Genomic DNA, 25,747 nt, shown 5'->3' with positions numbered 1-25,747 from the left:
CAATGGGAGACCGAAGCCGGAAGTCACTCATTTTCATGACGCGGGATTCAAAACACTAAATAAATATAGCGATCGCTTCCACACACATCCAAGCGGTCCATATCATTCAGGTGCATAAAATACCGCGTGTATTATGAAATAAACATGCTTTTTCGTGTCACATGCACTTTAATACACCATTTATCTGCTATTGCAGCATATTGTTCTATGAAACACAACAGTTGTTTTGGCCTAAAATACAGCAGTTTCTTTTAAAGAGGAGTGCAAGAGCAGAAACGGCTTTTTCAGTCTTGTCTGTGTTTTCCGCCATATACAGTATATATATATATATATAATTTGGAAAAGCATTTCCATATGATCGTAAAATATACAGTTGACGTATTTCCCACTGTCAGTGAACATATCACGGCTGTGAGGGTCTCGTCGTGCGTGGTTTTCCTCACACGCACGCACGCACGCACACACACACGCACATCTGCACATCTGCTGAGAAGTGTTAAAGTCTTAGCTCATTATTTCTTGAAGTCCCACACGCTTGGTGATCATATTCTGACTTGAAAACCGCTGGATTTATGTTGCATTTTTTCTCTCTCCCGGATTTGGAGAGGAGAGAGCGTTTGAAAGTTGAACCTGGAAAAAAAGGATTCATTTCCATTTTCAACCTGGAAAAAAAGGATTCATTTCCATTTTCGGGGGACGCCATCGATGGCGTCCGAGTGCGATGACGTCTAAATGGACGTCGGCCTCGCTGAAACCGCGGCGGTCCTTGAGCGAGCAGCTGCGGAGCTTCACGTCCGTAGCTCGGGACTTACTCTGGAGGAATGTTCGCGAGCGGCGGTCGGCAGGTCAGCGGAAGTCCGGCCGAGGTGACTCACGCGGTCGGTCGAGTCGCAATATTTTGCAAATGGCATATTTATTCAGGTGAACCAACGACATTGTAGCGTGTCATTTAACAGGGAAACATATTTTTGAATGGCCTTTTTAGTCGCACAGTCAGACATTTCATTTGAAAATCCACACGTTTTTCGGGGAATTGGAGGGATTTTTGTGTACATGAGCGCAAGTGCGGGCTGACGCGGCCACACCGTGGCGCCAGTGAGCTGTCTGTCTCTGCATTGGAATGTCACAAATTGGGAAATATGAAAGTCTTTTTCCCTATACGTGTAACGATATTTGAACTGTGAATGGCTGGCAGTGAATGATGATGTTTCAGCATAACGGACGGCGATAGGCGTCCGATCCACGAGTTCGGCAGCGCTCGTAATTGAGCTCATGCATTATTGGTCGCCGTGTGATGCAATGGCTTCACGTGGGAACCTCACACTAGCGGGAGATGAAGTCACGCTAATGGAGTCCAGATGTTGCATATACGACCGCGCGTCTCCAATTTTTGAGCTTTGGAATATTTGCCGTGTCGGTTTCACGTTGACCTCCAAACTAGGGTGACCATATTTTGATTTCCAAAGAAGAGGACACTTTGCCCGGCCTTGAGATACTTGAATTTTCCTCAAAGTTCACTCAAAGATGCCTATTCCACTTTAATATATTTCAAGTGTGCCTCCTCCGTCTGGACAGAAAAATTCAGTTTGATTAAAAAAAAAATAAAATAAAATAAAATAATGCCATATAGTATATATTATATACTCTATGGAAATAAGTTTCTTACTCAACAGGCTTTATTTTTACTAAAAAAATGACCCCCCCCAAAAAACAAAACAAAACAAAACAAAAAAAAAGACAAAAAAAATATCATGCAGACCCGTTGAAATATAGTACAGTCAATACAGACACACAGTAGGCTTGTGCCACATAAATATTTTTATAAATTATTATCACAACAACTGTCGTTGAGAAATTGCTATTCCCACTCAATTTTTATTCTTATTCAATGTTCTAGATTGTCAGTTTATTTTAGCTATTGTTTGCGTGCAAACTATTCAACCGGCATGTTTCTAAAACACAGCAGTTCAAAACTATGTTTCCCATAATGCCTAGTGCAGCTGAGTTAGCTCATTGATAGCTACCCTATTAGCGAGTACCGGGAGGCGAGGCAAAATCAAACTTTGCTATATAAGTTTACAATCATCTGTATCACAACAATGCGACACCAAGCGGGATTTTACAGATCACGCCAGTTCAAAACTCCGACGGAAGTCAACAGTTGCCATTATATACGTATTTATCGTAAAAAACTTAACAACTGTGCAGGTGCTCCCACTTAGAATATAATATTAACATTCAACCAAATACACGAAAGCAGAACAATTAATGCAAGACTAATACAACATACTGCATCTCTTTGTACCCATATATTGTATAATATATAACAGAAGACACATGAGCGACATTAACAGAAGATAGAATTAGAGAAAGGTGTACGGAGCACTATAAACCTCTCTTAAAACTACTCCTTATTGTAGTCTGTAACTGCCAGTTCTCTTGCCAAACCGTCAACCCAGTAGATGGCGGTAATGCCTGCCCAATAATACAAGGGGTAAACTGTACTCCTTCTCCCGCCCCTACTCGTAGGAGCCACGACAACGCAGGCAAGCGCTGCCCCCCAGCGGCCGGAGGGATTCTCTTCAAATTGGTCCCGTGAAAAACCATAAAAAGCGGACATTTTCACAAATTTATAAAACCCGGCCGGATGACGAGGACACGACGTGAAAGGTGGACATGTCCGGGCAAAAGAGGACGTTTGGTCACCCAACTCCAAACGCCGCGCAGGATTTCAAAAGTTGACTTTCCAAAGGTTCACCCCTCTTATTGTTAGCGTGGCTCATATTTATTGGGTGGAAAACATAAAGCTAGAGTTTATTATCATCATATAAGTACAAAGACGTTTTGTCGGGATAACAATGGAAACTTTGTAACATGAGAAAGTTTCAGATGAAAGAGTATGTAGCGGCAAAGAGGGTGTGAGACATCAATAGAACCGTTATGTGCCAAGATAACAAATATTGATAAAGTTAACAAAAAAATCAATCACATTAATGAGCAATGATCCAAAATAGATCGAAAATGACGAACATTTCCGAAAGTGTTCCGGAAACAGCCGAATGGGGCGGAGACGTCACGACAAGTGATTGACAGTCGAGGCGGAGCCAGGTGCCATTGTTTTTGAACGACGAGAGCGTGGCGTTGGGGTTTGTTTGACCAAAACATCACAAAAATGGTTCAAAACTGCTGTGCTATGTAGTGTACAAATAGTTATTTATCGGAATATAGTATCCATGAGTTCCTGAACGCGAAAAAAAAAGCTGGACTACACAGACAATGGGTAAAGTTCGTCCGTGCGTGCAAAGAGGGCTAATTTTCTAGACACAGCCTCCGGCACGCTTTTCTGTGGTGTGCATTTTCCACCTGAAAGCTTCTTGAACTATGGACAAGAGAAATCGGGTTTTGCTAAAAGATTGCTGCTCAAAGGAGATGCGGTGCCGACCATACACGCGCACCCACCTAAATGTCCCGAGATATCAAGAAAGAGGACGATGACTGGTAAAGGAGGCTAAAGCTAAGCAAAGGAGGGGAGCGGCCAAGCTCGAAATGGCCAGAGTGAGTACTCTTTTATAATAAAAAAAATGTCACACATTGGATACAGGGCTGGACACATGTATAAATTCATTCATTCATTCATTCATTTTCCATGCCGCTTTTCCTCACGAGGTGCTGGAGCCTATTATCGTCCGTAAAATATATAGAAGAAATCCTCTGATCCCATTCATATTTGTGTCTGTTGGCAGAGCGAAAAGCTATGATAGCGCAATAAATGATAATTATTCTATGCATTCCTTTATTTTGCAGTCACGGTGTGTCAGCTTCACAAAAAGAAATGCAAAACAAATCATTGGTGTTTCCCACACGATCTGCTGCCGATGTTTCATCAGTGTCATTGCTCCCCTCAATGACCGTTTCATTACGCTGCATTGGCGTTCGTTTGGGCTCAAATTGGTAACCTAAAACACCGATTAAAGCTTCGTAACTCTCCTCGTCACCATTGGATGAACATTCGTTACGTCGGATTCGTCGCTGAAAGTAGAAAGGAAATTGTCTGCCATCATCGCCGCCATTCAGTATTAAAGCACTGAGCCTTTTTCTTGTTGAAGAAACAATTCTGAATTCTCTTTTATTGACAACGAGGGGTGTTTCTTCATGAGGGAACCTGGAATATGTGCAGGACGAACACAATGCATCAGCATAAATAGCTCAAAACACCCCTAATTCTCCCCTCACTAGAAGGAATTCTATTGATGCAGACAGGCGCTGCCCCCCTAGTGGCCGGTGGCACTCTCTTCACTTGTCGTGACGTCACGCACACAATCTGCCAGATCTCGGGAAGGCGCCGGTCGTTTTAGCTTGACAATCGAGCCAAATTTCTCTCATTTTCTTGTGTGTAATTACACGAAGTGGCATGATATGAATACAAAAGGCATGCGTTTATGGATAAATGATGGAATATTACAATTTTCCCAGGGCACTACATACCCTTTAAGATAAAATCATAATATTAGGATGACATTGACTTCAAAGTTGGAAAAAAAAGGAAGAAAGTTGTGGAATTTCAAAATACACTCATTGAACTAACGATTAGCGCTGATGAAATGGATTCACGCTGATGTGCGACCATATGAATAAATCCAAACTCCTGCTCACTTCCTGTTGATGTGGGCTCACTTTGTTTATTTCGGGGCAACTCCAGCTGATACCTGATCACTTCCTGTTGATTTTGGGGCATTTCCTGCTCCCTTCCTGCTGATATGGGACCTCTTAGTTTATTTTGGGGCAATTCAGGATTGTTTCCTATTCATACCTGGTCACTTAGGGTAACTTTGTTTATTTCCAAGCAATTCATTCCTGTTGATACCTGCATGGTCACTTTGTTTATTTTGAGGCAATTCCGGATCACTTCTCTTGATACCTGATCACTTCCTGTTGATTTTGGGGAATTTCTGGGTCACTTCCTGTTGATATGGGGTCACTTCCTTAGTCAATGATGCTATAATGACTTTATTGTGGAAAAGATGTACCTAAACTGGGTTGATCTAAAGCTGCGCAGATCCCAAGGCGGTGCGCCCGAATCGGGGAAATCCTTGTAGAGACGACACGTTGGCGCTCATTGAACGGATTCCCCGCCGGCTCGGATCATTCGTGAGCGGAAGCGCCCGCACTGACCGAGTAAAGCCAGATTGAAAGGTGGAAGGCCCGTTGTGACGTGTGGGATTGCGGCCCGAGGGTCAACTTTTTCTGCGGAATCTTGACACGACACCCCTCCCCCAGGGAGGATGTAAATATGTTTCCTAGATGGTGGCAGAGGACAAATATGTACAAAAAATCCAATATATGGCTGTGAGTCTTCCTCCATATGTGGCTGCACCATTTGCGTTAAGACTGATGCTATTTTCTTTAGCCACTCTATATGACATGTGCATTGCGTGTTAGCATCATGCAGGAATGTCAAACTCATCTTAATCAAGGGCCACGTGGTTAGGGTTTCTTTCAAAGGGCCAATGATTTTGGCCAGCCAATATTGAAATTATTTGGCTGCCATTGACTGCGCTAGACGTCCAATCCATTAGACTGGGACACTCCGAATGGATTGGATTGGATTGGGCCGGGGTGGGGACGGTCCAAATTAAAGATGGACCGATATGGGATTTTGAAATACAGATACCCTAAAAAAATGTTGTTTAAAAAAAAAAAAAAAAATCTAGCACTGTAGTGAGTGTTAACAGAATTCACCGGCGGAACTTATGTTGGCACGTTGCGTAGTTCCCACGGGGAATTATTTTGTTAAGGGAACAGCCGGAAGTAGAATAATCTCCCGCGGCTTGCATGTCAGAGTGAGACTACTCATTGTTTTTGCAGCACACATAAACAACGCGGATTAGCTCCGTGGCCTCCGACTCCTTCCGTATCTTGCCACAGCACGTAGATTATGAAAGGCAATTAAAAAAATGCTTCAAAAACTTCATTGAGATTAATTGGAAAGGATTCATGTGGTATTTCGCTACCAAACCAACAAACACAGCACAGCACTTCTTTTTATGATTACAGTGAGCCCTTGTTTTTCACGGATAATGGGGACCACCCCCCCGCGATGATCAAAGTCCGTGAAGTAGAGGTTTAACTTATTTACATAAAATAGCTGTGTTCCATGTATTTATTCCGATTGATTATTGCAAAGGGATACATATAAGACATGATTTTTCCCTTTTTTCCCCCCAGAGTATAATTGTTTATTAAATTCTTCATTGATTGAGTCGTCTCGAATCAACTCATGCTGCTTGGAACAGCACACGACACAACACATAGTTGCCGTAGCGACTATAGCCAATGTTTAAAAAGTTACTGAGGCGGCGGCCTTTGAAAGGTAGTTTTCTGTACTGTTCTTGCTGAGTGTACACTCAGCAAGAACAGTACATTATTTTTCAAAAAATTTAAACCCACCAGGACGTCACGACGAGATGTAAACAGGTGAGAGTGAGTTGAAGAAGCCCGCACAGATGATCAAAATCCTTTTTTATCTGCTTATTTTTTTGTCAATGGCCGATGTTGGGAAAAAGTTCATATATCGACCGACCGGCCGGCCGATCTATCGGTCCACCTTTAGTCTTAATGTATTGGTGCCTTCAATGGCATTGAAACTAGGGCTTGCTCATCGATGAATGGTTTAGCAACATTTTTGACTTCAAAATGGTTGAAATCCTCATTTTTGGAGCCTCAAATTTTTGTAACTGGAAATATGGTAGTGCTGAATTTAAAAAAGGCTCATGGCTCAATATCAATATGGGCTAATTAGCAACGCCTGCCTTGAGTGAATCGCAAAAATTTTGTAATGAATCATTTCTAAATTCATTTGTGCCCATTTCTATGTTTTAAAAAAGGAGGAAAACCTTTAAAAAATTTTGAGATTTAATTTAAAAAAGCGAAAATAAGAGTAAATATTCAGGTTTCCCAAAAAGTTGATTTTTACTTAGGTAAAAAAATGAAAAAGCAGTAAACATTGATTTCTGGACGACAGAATTGTTGATTTAAATCCACGGTGTATTTCTCTTGTTTCCTTTTTAGTTGGACAACCAACTTCGAGTGGGCGAGGGATTCACCAATTGACCGCCATTGACGGCGCTAGACGTTCACACGGATCGGACGTCTGTCGCCGTCGCTGGCAGTAAATGTTAGTGAATGTGAATATTAAGATTCTCCTGAAGATAGTCAGTGTTCCGAACTTGTACATTTGACCTGTCTAAGAAGTTTTGGGCAATTTTTGGGGGGAGATCTTTAAAATTGAAAATAATATCATTCCTTTGATATCCTCATATTGCTGAGCCGGATTTCCCGCACGTCACGTCTAGCCATTTTGGAGCTGGCGGTAGGTAGATTCCGTAAGACGATAGGCGCAACGCACGATCGGAATGCGTCCGTCTAGACGTCTCGCGAGGAAGTCGACACGGGAATTGAGTCGAGTCCACGGGGGATGAGATTAAGTCCCTTGCCAACCGGCGTGCCGCCACTTTTTTTTTTACGATCTGATGTGATTTTATGAATGAAGACAGGTGTTTGCGCCCTGCCTGATGTCATCGGCCGAGCGGCGTGACGCCGTCGGTCGCGATCCTGGGAGACCTTTATGAAAAGCCCTGAAGTGTGCTGCTGAATTGGCCTCTTTGTGAGCGTAAACCGGAGTGGATTTGATGGAGGGGGTGGGGGTAAAGACGGGCCCTGCGTGTGTAACGTGGTCATATGGCGCCACACCGCTACGACACAGGCGGGACTGTGTCGCACAAAGCGCCACCGGAAGCGTGGGAGGGAGGTAGGGGTACGGATGTGGACTTTATTCCAGGTGTGGGGAGACTGCTGTGTCGGGTTGTAAAACGGAGGCGCGCGGTGGGCAAGCGGTGAAAATGGGCCTTTTGAAAATTGGGCCCCAAAGGAATGCTTGATGTAATGGCATGAAATTTGAGAGGCATGACTGTCACGAGCACAAGCACAAAAACATCTCAAGAAGGCGTGACTAAACACAGTTAAAGTTTGATGACTCCCATTTAAAATGAATAGGAGCAAAATGGGACCCTTTTACTTGACAACAAATTTGATTGGCGTGTCTGTAAAAGTATGAAAAAAGTCACAAGAAGGTATGAGCAAAAATGGAGAGTTAGTCAGCCATATTGCTAGATTTGGACCATATATATACTCAACAACAACAAAAAAAGGCATGTTGTTGTTGTTGTTCTTCCTCTCCTCGCTCCCAAATGATGTCCCTTCTTGGGCCTCACCTGCCCACACTGGACGAGTTGTTCTGTAGCAGGGCGGATCCTAAATAAAAACAACACAAGCCCTATTTGTGTAAGCTTCCCTTACTCACCGAGTCGGCATTCCGGCGGTATTTATATTTCCCTCCCGCGCTGACGAACCTTGACGCGGACTCTGGATTCAGCTGGCGGAGGTGGGCGGGACTCCCTCCGCCTCCTCCCCATTGGCCGTCCCTCAGGCCCCCTCCGCGCCGTGCCGTCCCGCTCGGCTCACTCGAGGATTTTTGCGCCTCCGTGTGAAGTTTTCTCCGCGCGAGTACCGGGGCCTCTCGCTCGGCGAGGCATTTGTTTTGGAGCCGCCTCGGAGATGTTTCAAGAACTCGGCGAGTCCTCGGGTAGCGAGTGTTTGGGAAGCATGACCCCGGAGAGCCGGGAGATCTACCTGAGGATGGACCACCGCCGGAGGCGCTCCGGGTATAGACTGGGACGGATCATTGCCAGGCAACAACTTCTCAAGAAGATAGCCGGAGGTAGGAGCGGCGGGAATGCGGGGAATGGGTCCCACTTGAACTGAACTAGCTTTAGCTTTTAGATCTAGTTCAGCGCCGACCAAAAACCTCTTCGCTCAGATTGTTAATACTATCAAAGGTGCCACGCGAAACCATTTTCCGCAAAATGTGCTTTTCTCCAAAATCTGCGGAGAAGACGAGGCTCGAATGACAATGATTGATTTTTGTTTTCTGCAGAAATACTCCAAATTGTACATTTTCCACAGAAATGAAAGTGCCTGTCTTGACCACCCAGACGCATCTTGTTGGTTTTTTTTGACCCGATTTGTTCATAATTGAGGGAAATGTGCAAGCATAGCTGAATGAAATGCACCCCTTTGAAAGTGAAACTGCTGTGTTTTTTCAAATCCAGAAAAATAATCTATTAGCACGGATAAGATGTGTTCGGCTCGTCATATATTTTCGCGATACAAATTTACAACTCATCAGTCTATCATATAGAGCAGGGTGTCAAACGCACGGCCCACAGGCCACCAGAGGGCCTAATTCGACTCGCGAGGCACGTTGTAGCTCATTCATACTGTGCTTACACAATCTCATGCTTTTATTTGGACATAAAACCAATGATTTGTGCACTACTGTGCGCGGCTCACTATTGTGTACGCTGTCACGTCCGTTCATTCGCCGCCCTCAAAATGGAATTCACTTCTAGGGCCGTCTATGGCAGCCAATGAATAAACAAAGAAGTGCCCCAAAACCGACAGGAAGTGCCCCAAAATCAACAGGAGGTGACTAATAAACAAGAAGCGGCCCAGAAATGCCCTATAAGGAAATTACCCCGAGATAGCTCGAAATGTACAGGAAGTGACTAGAGGTGTGCAAAATTTCCGATTCTTAGATTATTCGCGATTCGGCCGTGGAAGATTGGAGAACGATTCACAAACATCCAAATTCCGATTATTGAAATATGCCAAGTAAAGCAGAAGTAGACACACTCAGCGCGCCGCGCGGTCTTCGGTACACAATTAGGGACAGAGCGAGAGTAGCTAAACATCATGCTTCTCATTACCCGGCCCCTCGGGTAACGCCAATGCTCAACTCACGGCTCTAGCTCAACTCATGCCACGAGATTAAAAAAACAACAACAACATACCTGACTGCTGCCGAAAAGCTGCTACAAGCCACATTATGTTACGGTAGATATCATTTATATAGGACTAGATGCATTATAACTTCGGTATCGTTACCAGCACATCTACAAAAAACTAGGTGCGGGCGTTAGTAAACGGCCGCCATCTTAAAGCAGTACACTTCCCTGCAAGACTGTTGTTGCGAACCTAATTAACTTTTTATCTACAATACTCCTAAATCGGTAAAATATTGACTTGAATCTATCTTTAAAATAACTTTCACATGTTGAAAGTAGACAAAAGAGAAATTAGGGAATAACAGGAGCAATTTTAACAACTTTAACGGTTGATTCACAAAATTAATTGAAAGTAGTTTAAAGCTGCTGATATAGAATGGGGACTGGAGTTTTTTATTTACTGTTATTTTTGTATATTTGTTTACTGCTATATGTTAACTTGATACTGAAATAGTAGTTTGGTTTAGCCTGAGAGGATTTTTGAACAATTTTGGAACTAATGTACAAAACAATTTAAAAAAAAAAAAAAAAAGTGGGGGAGTGGGGTGCATCAATAATCGTTTTATAATCGAATCGGAGCCTCTGAATCGTAATCGTAATCGAATCGTTAGGTGCCCAAAGATTCCCAGCTCTAGAAGTGACCCAAAATGAACTCTTTCTCCCCCCATTGACAACTATAGATGTCCAGTTCACTTAAACTTGGAGGACTGGCTGTGAATGCATATTTCAGTGCCATTGACGTCGGTAGACGTCTAGTCCATTTTGACCGGAGTCAACTTTATCTAGCCCACGTGAAATGAAATGCCAAGTAAAATGAGTTGGACACCCTTGCTGTAAATACATCAATAAAGCTGCTCGTAACTCTCAGCAGAATGTCTGCAAATGGAAAAATTCCCCGAATTTTTCACTCCCGTGCTAAAGCCGTCGCTAATAAGAAGGCAAATGGAGTACAGAAAGGAACGAAGTCCTTGTTGTGTTCCTTTTCCAGATCAGCTGATTGTCACTGGGCAAAAGGTCGCCGCGGTCTCGTGCGCGTGTGCCGACAAACTTGACCTTCAGCGTTGCGGGTGCAGTAAATAATTGCTATTGACTGACAATAGAGAGGCAGATAAGTCGGCGCGATGTGACGAGCTGGGAAGCCACTCGCCGTAAGCGCTGACGAGATATCGACGGACCTACAGACGGACGGTTTTACTGTAGGCCCGCGGCAACGTTGGGCTGAAGATTTATGGAGGTAAAAAGTGCAAAGGTTTGCTAACTGAGACCGAAAAGCAAAAGTAGTCATCGTTGGCAGTTTGTACACAGTTCAGTGGAACATCGGCTTGAGGATTATTTGTGCAAGGTGGTGGTTATATCATGAATAACTAGTGAGAGGAGCCATTACGATATTCATGCGTGTATGTAGCATGCATTGGAGCGCATCAGTTCTTGTTTATGTTGATTTCATTTAGATCTGGCAAAAAAAATGATCCCGATTTCAGTTTTTTTATATCGTCCGATCTCGATGATTGTCACAATTTTTCCATTCTTTCATTGCAAGTTTATTCACATTTGAAGTCGCTGCGTCACCTACTCTTGATTTTCGGTCACTTCCTTTTCCTTTCGGGGCATTTACAGGTCACTCTCTGTTGAGGTTGCGTTACTGAAAATGAAATGAATTGGAAGTGACTCAACAGCCACAGGAAGTAACCTGCAAATGCCCCTAAAATGAACAGGAAGTGTATATATACATATATGATATACTGTACATTATATGACGCTAACAGTGCTCACCGGTTTACTGATTTAACACCGACAAAGCGGGACGATTGTTGGCAATATTGGCACGTATTTCGCTGGGAAAAATCAAGCAGCTTTTCAATGTCATTGGGGTCTAATGTCTTAACCTTTCCTGTTCAGCTACTCGACACGGAGAATGGAAATCTGAGTGTCCGATTGGTCTGAACAGTTTTCATGTACCACGTGGGAGTATGACATACTTCCATTCAATTCAATTCAATTTGATTTGAATAGCCCCATATCACAACAAGGGTGTCTGAAAGGGCTTTGCAGAGTCAATATGATACACAGTCAGAAACAGTAGATGAATTAGATGAAGTTCATGTCCTGGGCATCCCCCATCCTTAGACCCTCCGTGTCGGCAAGGAAAAACTCCAAAAACCCTTTGGGAAAAATGAGAAACCTTGGGGAGAACCACAGTCAGGAGGGATCCACTCCCAGGACGGACAGGCTATTGATGCACCAGGACTGATGGTGGATATTAGCAGCAGGAGGTCCAGTTTGTAGAGATGCAATGGAATGAAGAAACAAGAGGAGGTCCATCTAGCCAGATGACAACGAGGACTTCCATCCAGCCAGGGGTCAGGATAGTCAGGAGGCTGCGGCTGAAAAATAGCCCCTCCCCAGACTACGGGTGACTAGTGATGAAGAGACTAGTCACCTAGATATTAGAATTAAAAAAGAGAAATAAAGTAAAGACAAGTGGTAGGTAGAGTGAGAAAATTATGATCATTCACCATGCCTCATCTATTAGTCGAAAGCAGCGCACAGGAAGGAGTTATGGGGACAAGAAAAGAAGGGGAGAGAAAGACAGAAAAAGTACAAACAAGTCATGTCTTCAAGTGACGTCTTAGTTGATTTGGTTTACCGCTGTCAAACATTATTAGACACCGTAAACAGACGTCTGTATTAAAAGTCAAAGCCACGTACGATTTGTCATATTTCCTTGTCTTAGCGCTTCATATCTCCGCTTCTCTTTGTTGTGTGCTCTTGTTTGGTTCAAAAATACGCCACTCACTGAAAATAAAGAGTGCCACTGCCACAAAATGAGTGGATGTGCAATGACACTTTGTTGTAGTACGGCAAAAAAGTCCCTATGTTCCCCAAGCCCCCCCCCCCCCCGGCATCGCTCTGCACCCTAACCCTATTTGAGAAGTACTGACATAGGTAGATGGTGAAACCATGACCTGCTCGAGTGTTCTCAGCCTACTACTAGAGGGAAGTTCAAGTTTTTTGTTAAATCTCACAAGTACCCAAATCAATTTGAATCAAATATTTGTCGAATAAAAAACCGAGGTGTGTCAGTGTTGCTGACCCCTGATCTAGTTCATATCATCGCCCTGGCCTAGAGCAAAAAATTTTTTGCTTGTGATGTATTTCTAAGTTGATCTCTATTTTGCAAGGTGTCGGTTGTCATTGCTACTGTATGTGTGATAAAACATCATCCTGTTCATTTCAAATGTCAGTCTCCCTTCGTTTGACATCTCCATGTCCCGTCAGTGGAATTTCCAGTCACGCTCAGCAGTTCCGATGAGTCAAATGTGTATCACGGCGGCCACGTTGGACCCGCTCGTGGCAGTTAATCACTGCAATTTTGCCCTTCCATTCCAGTCCTTCACCTGGCATGTTGAAATGCCAGCGATAAGGAGTATTTTCAGCGCCTGACTGCCGCACTGTGTACAGTTAGAGCGCATAAATAGCGGTGGCGGCGGCTGCATTCCAGCCTGCTGTTGACACAGCAGGTTCAAAGTGCTGAGAAGGGGGCGGAATCTAGAATTCCTGGCAAGCCTCTCAGATCTGCATGTCTGACATTCAAAAGCAAACAATATACGTCACGCGTCATGTTGATTAGCTGGGAAGTTAATGAATTTGCGCCGGAGGTACTTGAGTATTTTCAATGGAGAGGGAATTTGGTACGTCTGCCGCCAGGAATGTTTCCACGCTTTTCAGTTCCTGGAAATTCTTGTCTTTTCAGAGTCTATTGCACACTTTAAAAAAGGGCCCTTGTATTTGCCTGATGTCTGACTGTCTCAGTCTGGTTTACATATGACTCTTTGCTAATATTGCTACATTTGAACCTTTTATGATGAAATGATTCATCCTGTCTGAAAAGCAAACTTTGGATGTTGGGAAGGAGCTAGATGGACTGTGTGTTGTCAGTTTGTGCAGTCTTTGGCAAACCCGCATATTTCTTCTTTTTTTTTTGGGGGGGGGGGGGAGAATTGTCATCTGCAAACTATTTTTTCAATCACTGACATAGGGAAATACTGTATACCCATTATTTAGTTCGAAATGGAAGACATTTTACTGCTACACAACCACCAGAAGATGGCAGCGCTGCACTAATTGTGCACAAGTAACGATTGTCAGGCTTTTTTTGCACCCCTATTTCCAGACAAAGTTTTTTAAACATATTTTGCTTTTTGTCGTGATGACGTCACGCAGCTCCCCCATCTATGTCGGAAAGGAACAGCAATGGTGCCATTCGTTTGTGCTGTAAAATTTCTCGTTGTGCCGCTACGGTTTTCGCATTAACGGGGGGGGCGGCGGGGGGGGGGAAAGAGGGATCACTGTATTACACATTTTGTTTTATTTATTTATTATTATTATTTTTTTTAGTGATCGTATTGCCACCACAAACAAGGTTTTGGTAAGTTTATGCTCATTTCAAGTCATTGTATAAGGTGCAGGCTAAACTCTGGATGACTAAAAAATTTTTGACAACTGCAAAACTGTGGCAGAACAAATGAAACTTTTTCAGCACAAAGGAACGGCGCCGTTGCGGTTCTGTTCCACCGTAGATGGGGAGACTGCGTGATGTCATCATTGCAAATTCAAAGAAGAAGCATCTACAATTTTTTTACAGTACAAACAATTGGCACAATTTTTGGAATCGAAAAAGGGTCTGGTTGACATCAGATTGATCTATAAAAGAATTGTAAATATCCCAAAAATGACATAGCAGGAGAAACCAAACTTTTTACGGCACAAATGATTGACATCAATTTTATACAAATTTGCATCTGACAGGGGGCCAACTTCATGGAGGTGGTTGACAGCAATTGGTCAGTGGCAGCCGATGAGTCTATTGATGGAACAACATTTAGAAGAGTAGAAAAGCAAATGGTTTCATATTTTTATGTGGTTAAATGCGTAGTAAAAACAGCTCATTTTTAGAGCAGCATTGGCTGTCAATGGCAGCCAATAAGTTAATAATGGAAGGTGTTGAATATTTACCAACCAAAAATCCCTTTTTTTTGTTGTTGAAAGGTGACACGTTCTAAAACAACCCTGCACGGGACAGAATACTGTATTGGGCCGAATATAAGACTGTGTTTTTTGCATTGAAATAAGACAGAAAAAGTGGGGGTCGTCTTATATTCAGGGTCTAGACATTATACCCATTCACGACGCTAGATGGCGCCAGATATCATTGAAGCAAATGCTGAACTTGACTCCCCGGGCCAAAGCGACCCCTGATGGTTAAAGCAGTTATTGCCATTTTGTTGGTTTATTTACATTTCAAAAACCAGAAGGCACTCGTTTACGAATGTGATTGCACTTTAGTTTACATGTTTAAATGTTCAAATATTGATTTGAATCAGGCAAAATAACATGCTTTATCTCTCAAATATATTGTTATAATCATTTTTTTTTCAGATATACTGTCATTATTTTCTGTATAAAAATTAATTTGGCGTTCAAAAAGTTGTTTTTCAAACTTGAGTCTTGAAAAAGGGGGTCGTGTTATAATCAGGGCCGTCTTATATTCGGGCCAATACGGTAATAGAAATGAATAATGAAAAATATTGTAAAATATAATAATCACTTGATAAAGGGGAGGTATGAATTTACCTAAATAGCACTTTTCCATCATGTGCGATTTTGTGACTGTGGCCCAATAAGAGCAATTTAAATGTCTTATTTATTATTGGTATCATTTTGTTGCTGTTGCGCAGGGATTGTGTGTCGTCATCTTCTGTTCATTTATGACAATTCAAAAGTCGACGCCGGCCATCTTTGTCTTGACATTTTGCTTTTCTCCTCACTTAACCATTTAAGTGGGAAAATTGCCACCTTTGGCAAGCCGGAGCTACAGATATGGTGTCTCGTGTACATCAACGACATTTCCTGGCACCGAGAACAACTTGATAGCGCAAAAGTCCTATTTTAAGTGAGTCCGTCCTTGCAAACAACTTTTCTGTCTGAGACTGTGTAAGAGGTACTCAAGCCTGATGAGAGTTAGTGCCATTTGGGAAGGGTTCGGCAGAACTCTTTGCCTCTCAAGACTTTTCTTAGTGTTGGCACGTGACACAAATACTGTAATACGGAACCCGGCGACGACGCGTTGTTGTTCGCCACAAGAGCTCGTTTCATCTTTTATTCATGAAATGGGGGGCGGGGGGGGCTTTACGCGCTCGTTGTTGTCATGCAGATTTCTGTTTGCCGCCTTCCGAGGGGTCGTAAATAGTGAGTGGGGACAAAAAAAAAAAAAAAAAAAAAAAAAGCAGTTTTGATAATGCGATCAAAGTTGCCTGCTGCATGCCTCGCAGCGTGAACGTGTCGCTTGTTAAGATAGCCACTCACACAACGAATGGCAAACCGTAAAAAACAAAACGAAAACAAAATGTCAAAACCTGCGGCCCACCGATTTGGCCCGCGGGGTTCTTCTGCACGTTGTAGCGCATTCATACACAGAGAATCGCATGCTTTTATTTGGACACTGGTACCGGAGTCATTCGCCCCCTGGCTGTCAAAATGGAATTGACGTCCAATGCTGTTAATGGCAGACAACGAACTGACAAAGAAGTGCCCCAAAATCAACAGGAAGTCACCTGGAAATGCCCCAAAATCAACAGGAAGTGACCGGGGAAGAGGAAGTGGCCCGGAAATGCCCTGAAGTCAACAGTGATTACAGGTGGTGGCCCAGAGATAGCCCAAAATGTACAGGAAGTCTTGAGTCACTTCTTCCTCAGTAACCCAAAATGACCTGTAAACGCCCCAAAATCACCAGGAAGGAGCCCGCAAAATGCCCCGAAAGGTCAGGAAGTGAGCGAAAATCAAGAGGAAATGACGTGAATGCCCCCAAATCAACAGGAAGAGACCTGCAAAATAGAGGTTGACGACCGACCGGCTGATGTATCGTTTCCAACATTGGCCAAAATGTACTGGAAGTGACACTGTGATACACCAAAATGTAAAGGAAGTGACCTGAAAATATCCTAAAATGGAAGTGAGCCACAATCAGCAGGAAGTGACCAATGAACAGGCAGTGGCCTGGAAATCAATAGGAAATGCCCTAAAATGGACAAGAGAGGAGCCAAAATGTACAGGAAGTGACAGCGAGAAACCCCAAAACATAGCCAAAATGGCTTCCACTGACAACGTTTGAACCGGATCGGACGTCTAGCACCGTCAATGGCAGCCAGTAAGTGAACTTATATGGGGCCACAAATAGAGCGGTCCGACCCACGTGAGATAGAATTGCCTGCCACCGATGTGGCCCGCCGACCAAAAAGACTTGGACACCCTGGCCCACGCTCTGTGTTCATATCTGGTGATGAAATGATATGTTTGACCTGTAGATGGCAGCCTTCAGCGCAACTTGTCGGTTGCTTGAGGTCGACAGCTTAACATGTGCGGCGGTAGTTTTGGCTAATCATTGCACTTGGTGCACATTTGGGCAAAAATGCCCAGGTTGTGCTGTCACAGGAGCACATGGTCATACATTAACAGTTTCACATTGGAGATTTGGAAAAAGCAAATATTAGGAAAGATCTCCTTTTGGACAGTAGGAGTAACATAACATAACAAGTGTCTGTATGCTCTTCTTCAATTCTAGGGAAAAAAGTCAAACAATAAAGAGCTGTAAAGGCAAATTTGATTGACACTTTACTTGGTAAAAGAAATACTCTTCTACTCAAGTGCATTTCAGTGACTTTTGTACCTTTTACATAAAATGAGTTCAATTAGTGCTTCTATTTTAAAAAGACACTTTTACATTCAATTCAAGCCTAAACCATGATTTTGTTTACTATGGTACCTTGAATTTCAAGTGGCTCAACTTTTGGAGTTGTCTGTAAATTTAAAAATAAAAAATATATCTAATTTTAGTGCCTTTCAAGCATCCCGCCGCTAGATGGCGGCGACAAACTTTTGACAACATCCGGCCACCGTCGAAACACGTTGCAACAGAGGTTGCGCTAGACTTTTTCGTTGTCTGTCATTTTGACTGACAGTGTCATAAAAATCCGGTCATAATCTATTTTTACCCGTCACTTACATTTTTAAAATGATAGTAATGACATATTCAATAGTATTTAGTTTTCGTTCATTTTTAATTCATATTCTGTCCGAACAAGCTTAACAAGAGGCAAACAGACAGCGGAGTGTACCAATCAGCGACGGGCAGACGTGCCGTTAGCGACGAGGGCAGGACGAGGGACTTGCGCGCGGAAGTAAACATACGAGGAGAACGGAGTTTATTCAACATGGCTAGCGCGAGACAGACTGTTGTCAATGTCTCGTGTCGATGAGTTTGAGCTCATTTAAAACTGAATTTACCGCGGATTGGAACATATTGTCGGCTCTCTCGCCATCCGTGTTGTTGTAGAGACGAGTTTCGGCGCGCAAGAGTGACGTTGCTCGTGAAGAACACGACACGCAAATAAACAAATCGGATTTGTCGATTGATTTTGTACCTACTCGAGAGGCTAAGTCCCAGACTTTTCTCTCAGTGTTTGAAAAATACAGGGAGAACAGTCTGGCCGTGCCAGGCAAACACTCAGTTGCCTTGACATTTTTCCGAGTAAGGCCAACGACGTCATGCATCAAGAGAGACAATAGCTAATTAATATGCTCACTCGCCCCCCTGTGGTCTGGGGTGTGAATTGCAACCTGTCAAAATTACGGATGGACTTCAGTTTTTTCCGTCACCGTTTTAAAAAACCGGTCAACCACGAAAAATATTCGGTTAACGCGACCCCTGCGTTGCAATGAAAGAAAGCACAAGTACGGTGGTACCTCGACGTAGGATCGCTTCGACACGCGATTTTTTTCAACATCCGATGTAAAATTGGACTCGCCATTTGTGTCTACGTCCGACGACGTGCTCGAAATACGAGAATTTATGACGGCGCTGCCGTTTCTTGGTTTTCCCGCAAGCGGCGGATTTTCTTGTGAGAGAAATCAACAGGAATGATAGTGCAGGTGGTGAAAAAGATGGGGCTTACCATTGAAATGAAGATGGAAATGATAGAAAAAAATCATCGTGGTGCGCGCGTCCCTCAACTGACTGGACAATACGTCCGTAAAATGTCTACGATCTGTACGGTCCTCCTCCATTCGCCAGTCCTAATAAGTTAAAGAAACAATTGTTATTGAGGTAACATCGCCAAAGAAATCACCAGTTTCGTCAGGTTTTGAATCTTTTATTTCAGAACTTGTGCAACACAACATGCCCACTGTCCGCCGCAGCTGAATGTGAAAAGTAAAAAGTCCTCTCTCGTACACACATTCACAGTCACGCGGTACGTTCAGGTACACCACGCAAAACACATCACATTAGAACCTGATTGGTTACATTATTACAGATATTATATCTATTCTATTTTCATTCATAATTTGTTTGTTTTTCTCTGTGTAATTGTTAGGTTTTGTGTTGGTTTCTCCTAGTGTGACTTGTCCCTGTGATTACCCATTGCTCTCACCTGTGTGTGTTCTCCCAGTGTATCCTGCAATCTACATCCACCTGTGTTACCCAGCTGTTCCTTGTCTCGTTACCCCTTGTCTGCGTATATAATGACCCAGTTTCTTGTCACTCCTTGTTGCGTCATTGTCTATGTCCAAGTCTGTCTACGTCCATGTCCATGCTCTGGTCAACATTCTTGCGTCTCTCCAAGCCCTCGTGTTCCCCTCAGTAAGTTTTTGATACCCAGCCTTTGTTAGTAACCTGAGTTTTGTTTTCCGCTGTGTTTTTTTTGGAACCTCGTCATTATTTGTTGGTACTTTGTTTTTCGCTTGCTATAATTAAATCATTTTTTGCACCGCCCTTTTTGCCTCGCTTCACTTTTCCTGCGTTTGGGTCCTCACACACCTGCCCGCCCAGCAATCCCTGACAGTAATTGCTATTTGCAATAGTACCAGGCGTTAAAAAAAAAAATTAATGAAGGATTTACTGGAGGTTTTCAGGCTGTGGAACCAATGAATGGAATTATAATGTATTCTTATGGGAAAATCCTGCTCGACATATAACCATTTCAACTTACAAGCGAGGTCCTGGAACCAATTAACTTCATATGTAGAGGTAACACTGTATCAGTCAGTGAAGCGTTATTTGTTTTTTTTTGTGGTGCTATTTTGCAAAAGTCCTTTTCAACTTGGTGTTTATTTCATTTGTTCAAGCACTAAGAAAAAAAATGTCTACAGTTTGGACTCAAGAAAAATATGCCACTAATATCCCAACAAGATTCAATTCAGAGAAAATGAAAATAGAAAAAGACACTTTTTAATGTAACACAATATGTCGAGTGCTATTTTTATAATAATTCATTGATATAATAATTCATTGAACAACGATAGACGTCCAGTTTATTTCAACTGGGAGTACTAGCTTTGATATTTCAATTCCATAAACGGCACTGGATGTCCAATCATTTTGACCGGGAAGGGCGAATGAGTTAAAAAACAATTTTGGGGTGCCTTCACAATACATGGTCAAGATAGACATACGATACTCATCAATGAATGAAGCACCCGCATCCAGAGGAGGGAAGGGAGGTTTTTCTCACGGTGGGCCCCGTTGTTCTGATTTGCCCCCCCCCCCCCCCCACCTCTTCCCGAAAGAGGGAGGTGACCCCACGCTGTCCCCTCTGGGACGGGGTCCAAGTGAGATGGACCAAATGGAGGGAAGGGTCTGTTTTTTTTGGAGTGCCTCCTCCAATCTGAGAGTTCTGTTTACAAGTACTTACATCTTAGAATACCTTTTACTTACAAGTTGGGTTTTGTCATGTAGCTTGTATCTCAAGTAAGATCATCAACTAGAAAATTGGCCTAAAAAAACAAATAAACAAATTCACAGGTTTGCTCCTACGGAGGCGTATTGCTGCCACCCGAAAAAAATCTAGTCCAATAACAAGTTTTTACATGATAATGATCCCGTTTTACATGATACTATCACATTGTTACATGGTAGTTGTCACTAGAAATTCGGGGTGTAACAGTACACAAAAATCTGGGTTCGGTACGTACCTCGGTTTTGAGGTCCCGGTTCGGTTCATTTTCGGTACAGTAAGAAAACAAAATGCAAAATATAAATGTGCTAGTTGTTTATTACACACCTTTCAACAATAGGAACATTAGCCTATACAAAGCTAGAATTCTGCTCAAAAAGTAACGGGTATTTAAAGATAATCAACAACAATTTGCCTTTTAGACCCCGCGTATCGGTCAGCTTTCTTACTGAAAGTAAGAAGAAAAAAAGAAGTCCTGTGCTAAAGAGAAAAGCAATCCCAAAGACAAAGATTTCAACATGAATTTGACAAATGAAATGCCTCAATGAATCATTTTTTTTCCTTATGAACGGTTTTCAAAAGGTTTTTTGGTGGATTTTCTCAAGTTAAAGCGCCACACAGAAATTCATAAATTGAATTGTGTAGGCAGGCAATAGTGGCAGTTTTTTCATTTTGGCACCACCAGTTGGTGTCTTGTGGTGCCTTATGGACACCTGTGCTTTTTTGATTCAGATTACCAAGAATAGATATATCATTTTGAAAAGAAAGTGTAGAATATATTGTAGAATGGTTTCCATCGTCGTTACGGTGAGCCTTCTATCGCAAATTGTATTGACCCCCCCCACTAGTCGTCGTGAATACCCGATGCGTAGCAAAGGACAATCAAAGAAAATTAAGACTAAGATTAGATTAGATTAGATTAAGAATTTCTTGAAGTATTTGCACTGTACATCGCCTAGCGCTATCGTATGGACGCCAGAAGAAATAATTGGCCAGGTACGTTGAAAAACCAATCGGCGCTCAAAGCAACTGATTAAAAGCCCCCCACCCACCCCACACTTCAACCGTACCCTTTGTTTTGGCCTGTACGTGGGTTTCACATTTTGATGTACGTGAGTAGCGATTCGCAATTACAAAAGCGGCCACTAAACATTTCTGGTTACCATCACGGCAAAGCCATTCCCGCGCACCTCTTTGAAAATAGCAGCTTAACCGCAATTGACGCCGTTTGCCGTAAACCCTAAACCCCCGCCCGGAGGCTGAGGGATCTATTTTCACAATGGACAAAGGGAACAACATGACACAGGCGGCCACTGTCCGGCCCGAGTTAAGAATTCCACCGACGCCGTGTTATTTATTCATCCGTGGACAAAAGACAATCGCCAAAGAGGAAAATGGACGACTCCGGCCCACGTCGGTCGGCGTAGGGCCGTCCCCGCTCCATGCGCCCGAGAAGGCGAATCCTCGGTAGATGCCGATCAAAACGTGGGAACGCGGATGTCGAGAGACAGACGGGTGCGAAAAAGACTGAGTTTCCTAGTCAAAGGGCGCTCTCAAGTTAGTTTTAAGTCAACTGCTGCAACAATGAATCGAGTAATTCCATTAGAACAAAGCTTCAAAATCAAATATTTTTGCGTCGAGGATTCGTTGAATTAGAGTGGCGTTGTCATGGTTTGTTTTAAAAGCATTCAGTTTTATTCCACTGTAGTGGCAACAGTGACACTAACATGGCTGGGTTCAGCTGCTCCCAGTTAAGTTTTTCTTCGAGCTAATATGATTGTTTTTGCATTCGTAATTTAATTTAGAAATATATTTAGCAGTTTTTTGGGGGGAATTTCTGTTTGAACGATTTGTTTGAAGCATTGTAAAAAAAGACTTAGCATTTTATTGTGTTTTAGCTCGCGGACTTTTGCTATGCCAGTTAGTTTGTTGTTGTTTTGTTGCACTTGGATCTTCATTTATTCATTTTTGATACCATTTGAGAGTAAGCTCAGATATTCATTGAAAGTGCAATTCTGCATTGTTTGAAAAAACACGTGGATGTTACCCCGGAATGTAGAGGAAGTGACCTAAAATGACAAGGAAGTGACCCAATCGAGCCCTCCGGCTTCCATTGGCCACAATAGATGTCCGCTTCACTTAAATTGGCAGGACTGGCACATATTTCCATGCCATTGACGGCGCCGGACGTCCAATCGGGTTTGACTGGGAGGGCGTGAATGAACTTAACTTCCATATCCCTGGTATACAGGGTGCAAAGAAAAGGGCTGAGGACACAAGCCGGTATTGGTGATGATGATGTGTATCTTTTGAAAAAATGACTTCTGCCACGATTTGGAATGGGTGTTTTCTGACAATTACCGTTATCTTCTTTTCGCCCGCCCGCACTTGGCAAAGGAGAGCGGAGCGCTATTCCGGACTCGGAGAGAGTCGCCGGGCGGGTTGCTTAGCCCCGAAAGATGAAAGGCTCTTCTCGGCGGGTGTCCTTCAGGAGGCAAGAGAGGACGTTACTGCAGCTGTGCCGCTCTTGTTTGAATTCAACACAGAGGGGAGAAAAAAATGGCGCTCGGCCCACTTTTGACCTGCCGCGCTGTGACCACGGTCAACAACGGCGTGCTCGATTTATTTACACTCACAGTCAGTAAGCTCTTGCTGGGTGTGTGGCGAGATCATAAAAAATGCAAATCTGCTTAACCCGCGAGGCCGAATTGTCCATTTCATAAAAATAACTTTTGTTGTTGGTCATTTCAAAAACTTCATTATTGTTGAGTAGTTATGTTATGATTTCTTAATTGTATATTTTGGCACTACCTGCTACCTTCCTGGTGATTTAGGTTCAATTTCAGGTCACTTCCGCTTGATTGATAAAAATGACTATTCAAATGATTCCCAAAAATGAATCGACCTTTTCAATGAACCCTTCTGCTTTCAAAACACTGGCAGAATTCTCTTTTTTTTTTTTTTTTAATGTCTTCCTACTTTCAAGCCTCATCAGGATGATTCACTAAGGCGTCTGATGGTCTAAATGTTGTTCTAGAGGGCTTTTAAAGGGCCCAGTATTTATTTGGAAGCCCCAACTAAAATGGAGCGCCTACTTGATTCTGTCTGCACTTTGAGCTTTATAAGCCGGGCTCGGGCTCCAGCACTTTTCTTTTACAAGAGCCTAATGGCAGATCTGGACAATGTTTTGATGAGATTTCTTTTGTCATTGTGCATTTTCTGCACCTTGAAAACATTCATAGCTTGTACTCATGTCCAAAATGTAACTTATAGGCAGAGGCGGGTTAGTAACGAGTTACATTGACTCCAGGAAAAATATGTTTGACTTGAGTAGATTTGTGAAGACGAAAGCTACTCTTACTCCGCTACTAGAGTCATTGCATTTTCCTCAAAGTCAACGTGAGGGAAATGTGACGAATAGATGTAGGCTATATATTTTGGTAGTTGCGACAAAGAGCTTGTAACTTGTAGTTGAAGCAAAGTTAACATGCAAGAAATGTGACCTTTTGATGGTAACGCCATTGTCCGTGCGGGGACAGGCCTTCGGTGGCGCTGTCGAGATGGCAACAGATCAGTCGGACCTCCGAGCTAGGAAATACATTTTTTTAGTTGTAGTAACTTTTCACAAATTATACGAGCTGTGGAAAATACATTTGTGTAGTTGTATATCAATAGTAACTTTTAGTTAGAGATGTAGGGTGTCTAGTATTTTTTGATATACATTGTACGTTGTGGGTGGAGAAAATGAATCTAGTTAACTTGTAGAAAATGAATGTCTGCGAGCCAAATGGATTGGACGTCAACTGCTGTCAATGCCGCTGAAATATGAGCATTCACTGGCAACCCAGTTCAAATCAGATCAGTCCTAAAATAAGTCATCACTCTCCCAAATGACACATGTACGCATCCTATAATTGGTGGACTCCTTCCAGACAGTCGAGGCAGACCGAAGCGTGACTCACAGCTGCCGATTGCTGACACTTGATGTCATACCCCCACTCCTTCCCAAACAACACTATGTTTTCTTTCCCCCCCGGAAGAACATCTGCGCTCTCCGCAAACCGCAATTGCTGGAAATAAACATCCCCCAGGGACAAAGCTTTGATGAAGTCGTATGCCGAAAAGGTTGCGGAGGGCTCCGAGAATTCCGTGGCGATGGCAAAAATGTAGTTGTCTAGGCACAGTCGGGTGGGCGGGCACAAGGAGCGTACGGTGGTGGTGGGGGGGGGGGGGGGGTTTGAGTGCAGAAAGGGGGTGGGTCGAAGGAAAGATTTAGTGCGGGGACAGGCCTTTAGCGGTGCTGTCGAGACGGCGACGGCTCAGTCGGACCTCGGAGCCGCGCCGAGAGCGAGCGGGAATGTGACCCGCGTGGGAAGAACAGATGCTCTGACTCGGGAATAGTTATGGACGGAATGATGAGGAAGCCTGACTAGATCATGAAAATTCCTCGTGAGTAACATACATTTGGCTTATTTTAAAAAAAAGAAATCCAATTCTCAGGTACTGATATTCTGGAGCTATTGTACGTCACAAACTGAGGAGCCTCCTGTACTGGCTTTTGAGTTTTGCTCAGCAGAGGGAGCCGCTTTTTAAAAAAATTTCGAACCTGTGGGAAAAAAAACAATTTTTGTTAGAACTAAACTCTATTGACAAAGAAACGTTCTTGATTTTTGTGCCTGTAAATGTGTACAGGATGCTGCGAATTTTCATTAAGATAAGGAGGTATAGTCAGGAAAGTTTCAGTGCAACTCAGAAAAAAGGAATGGCCCTATAGAATGTATGCCATTTGCCAAGAGGTATCATAATGACCTTAAAACTTTTTCTACTTCACAAAACGATTGGCTGTAAGGAATATCTGAGCCAAAATCTTTCTTTATTGAGATAGGAGGCATCTTAATTGAAGTTTTAAGTTCGATTTTTTGGGGGAAAAATGTTCTTGGTTTAGGGTTACGTTAGAATGCTTAGGAATGCATTTTAAGCTGGAACTATCATTAAAATAGGAGGTATAGTCAGGAAAGTTTCAGTGCAAGAATGTGCGTCATTCATGCCTTTAGG

The 25,747-nt window shown here is 43.0% G+C and overlaps 1 protein-coding gene across 8 annotated transcripts in view; it reads left to right on the top strand.

The window, feature by feature from the left end:
* Positions 1 to 25,747, top strand: part of LOC130917906 (stAR-related lipid transfer protein 13-like) — a 109,731-nt gene that overhangs the window by 46,185 nt on the left and 37,799 nt on the right. The window contains exon 6 of one of the 8 annotated variants that reach the window (XM_057839678.1): positions 8,624 to 8,776. The exons of 4 other annotated variants lie outside the window; for them this stretch is intronic. In XM_057839678.1, the coding sequence (XP_057695661.1) occupies positions 8,624 to 8,776 (153 nt within the window). Of the gene's footprint in view, positions 1 to 706; positions 846 to 8,532; positions 8,777 to 24,980; positions 25,142 to 25,747 lie in introns of those variants that run through there. 3 more of the 8 variants (XM_057839679.1, XM_057839676.1, XM_057839677.1) reach the window with 3 other exon arrangements.

The sequence above is a fragment of the Corythoichthys intestinalis genome, chromosome 6 (genome assembly GCF_030265065.1).
Source record: "Corythoichthys intestinalis isolate RoL2023-P3 chromosome 6, ASM3026506v1, whole genome shotgun sequence".
NCBI classification, from domain to species: domain Eukaryota; kingdom Metazoa; phylum Chordata; class Actinopteri; order Syngnathiformes; family Syngnathidae; genus Corythoichthys; species Corythoichthys intestinalis.
The sequence above is the reverse complement of the archived record's forward strand: the minus strand, read 5'-3'. Positions and strand labels throughout refer to the sequence as shown.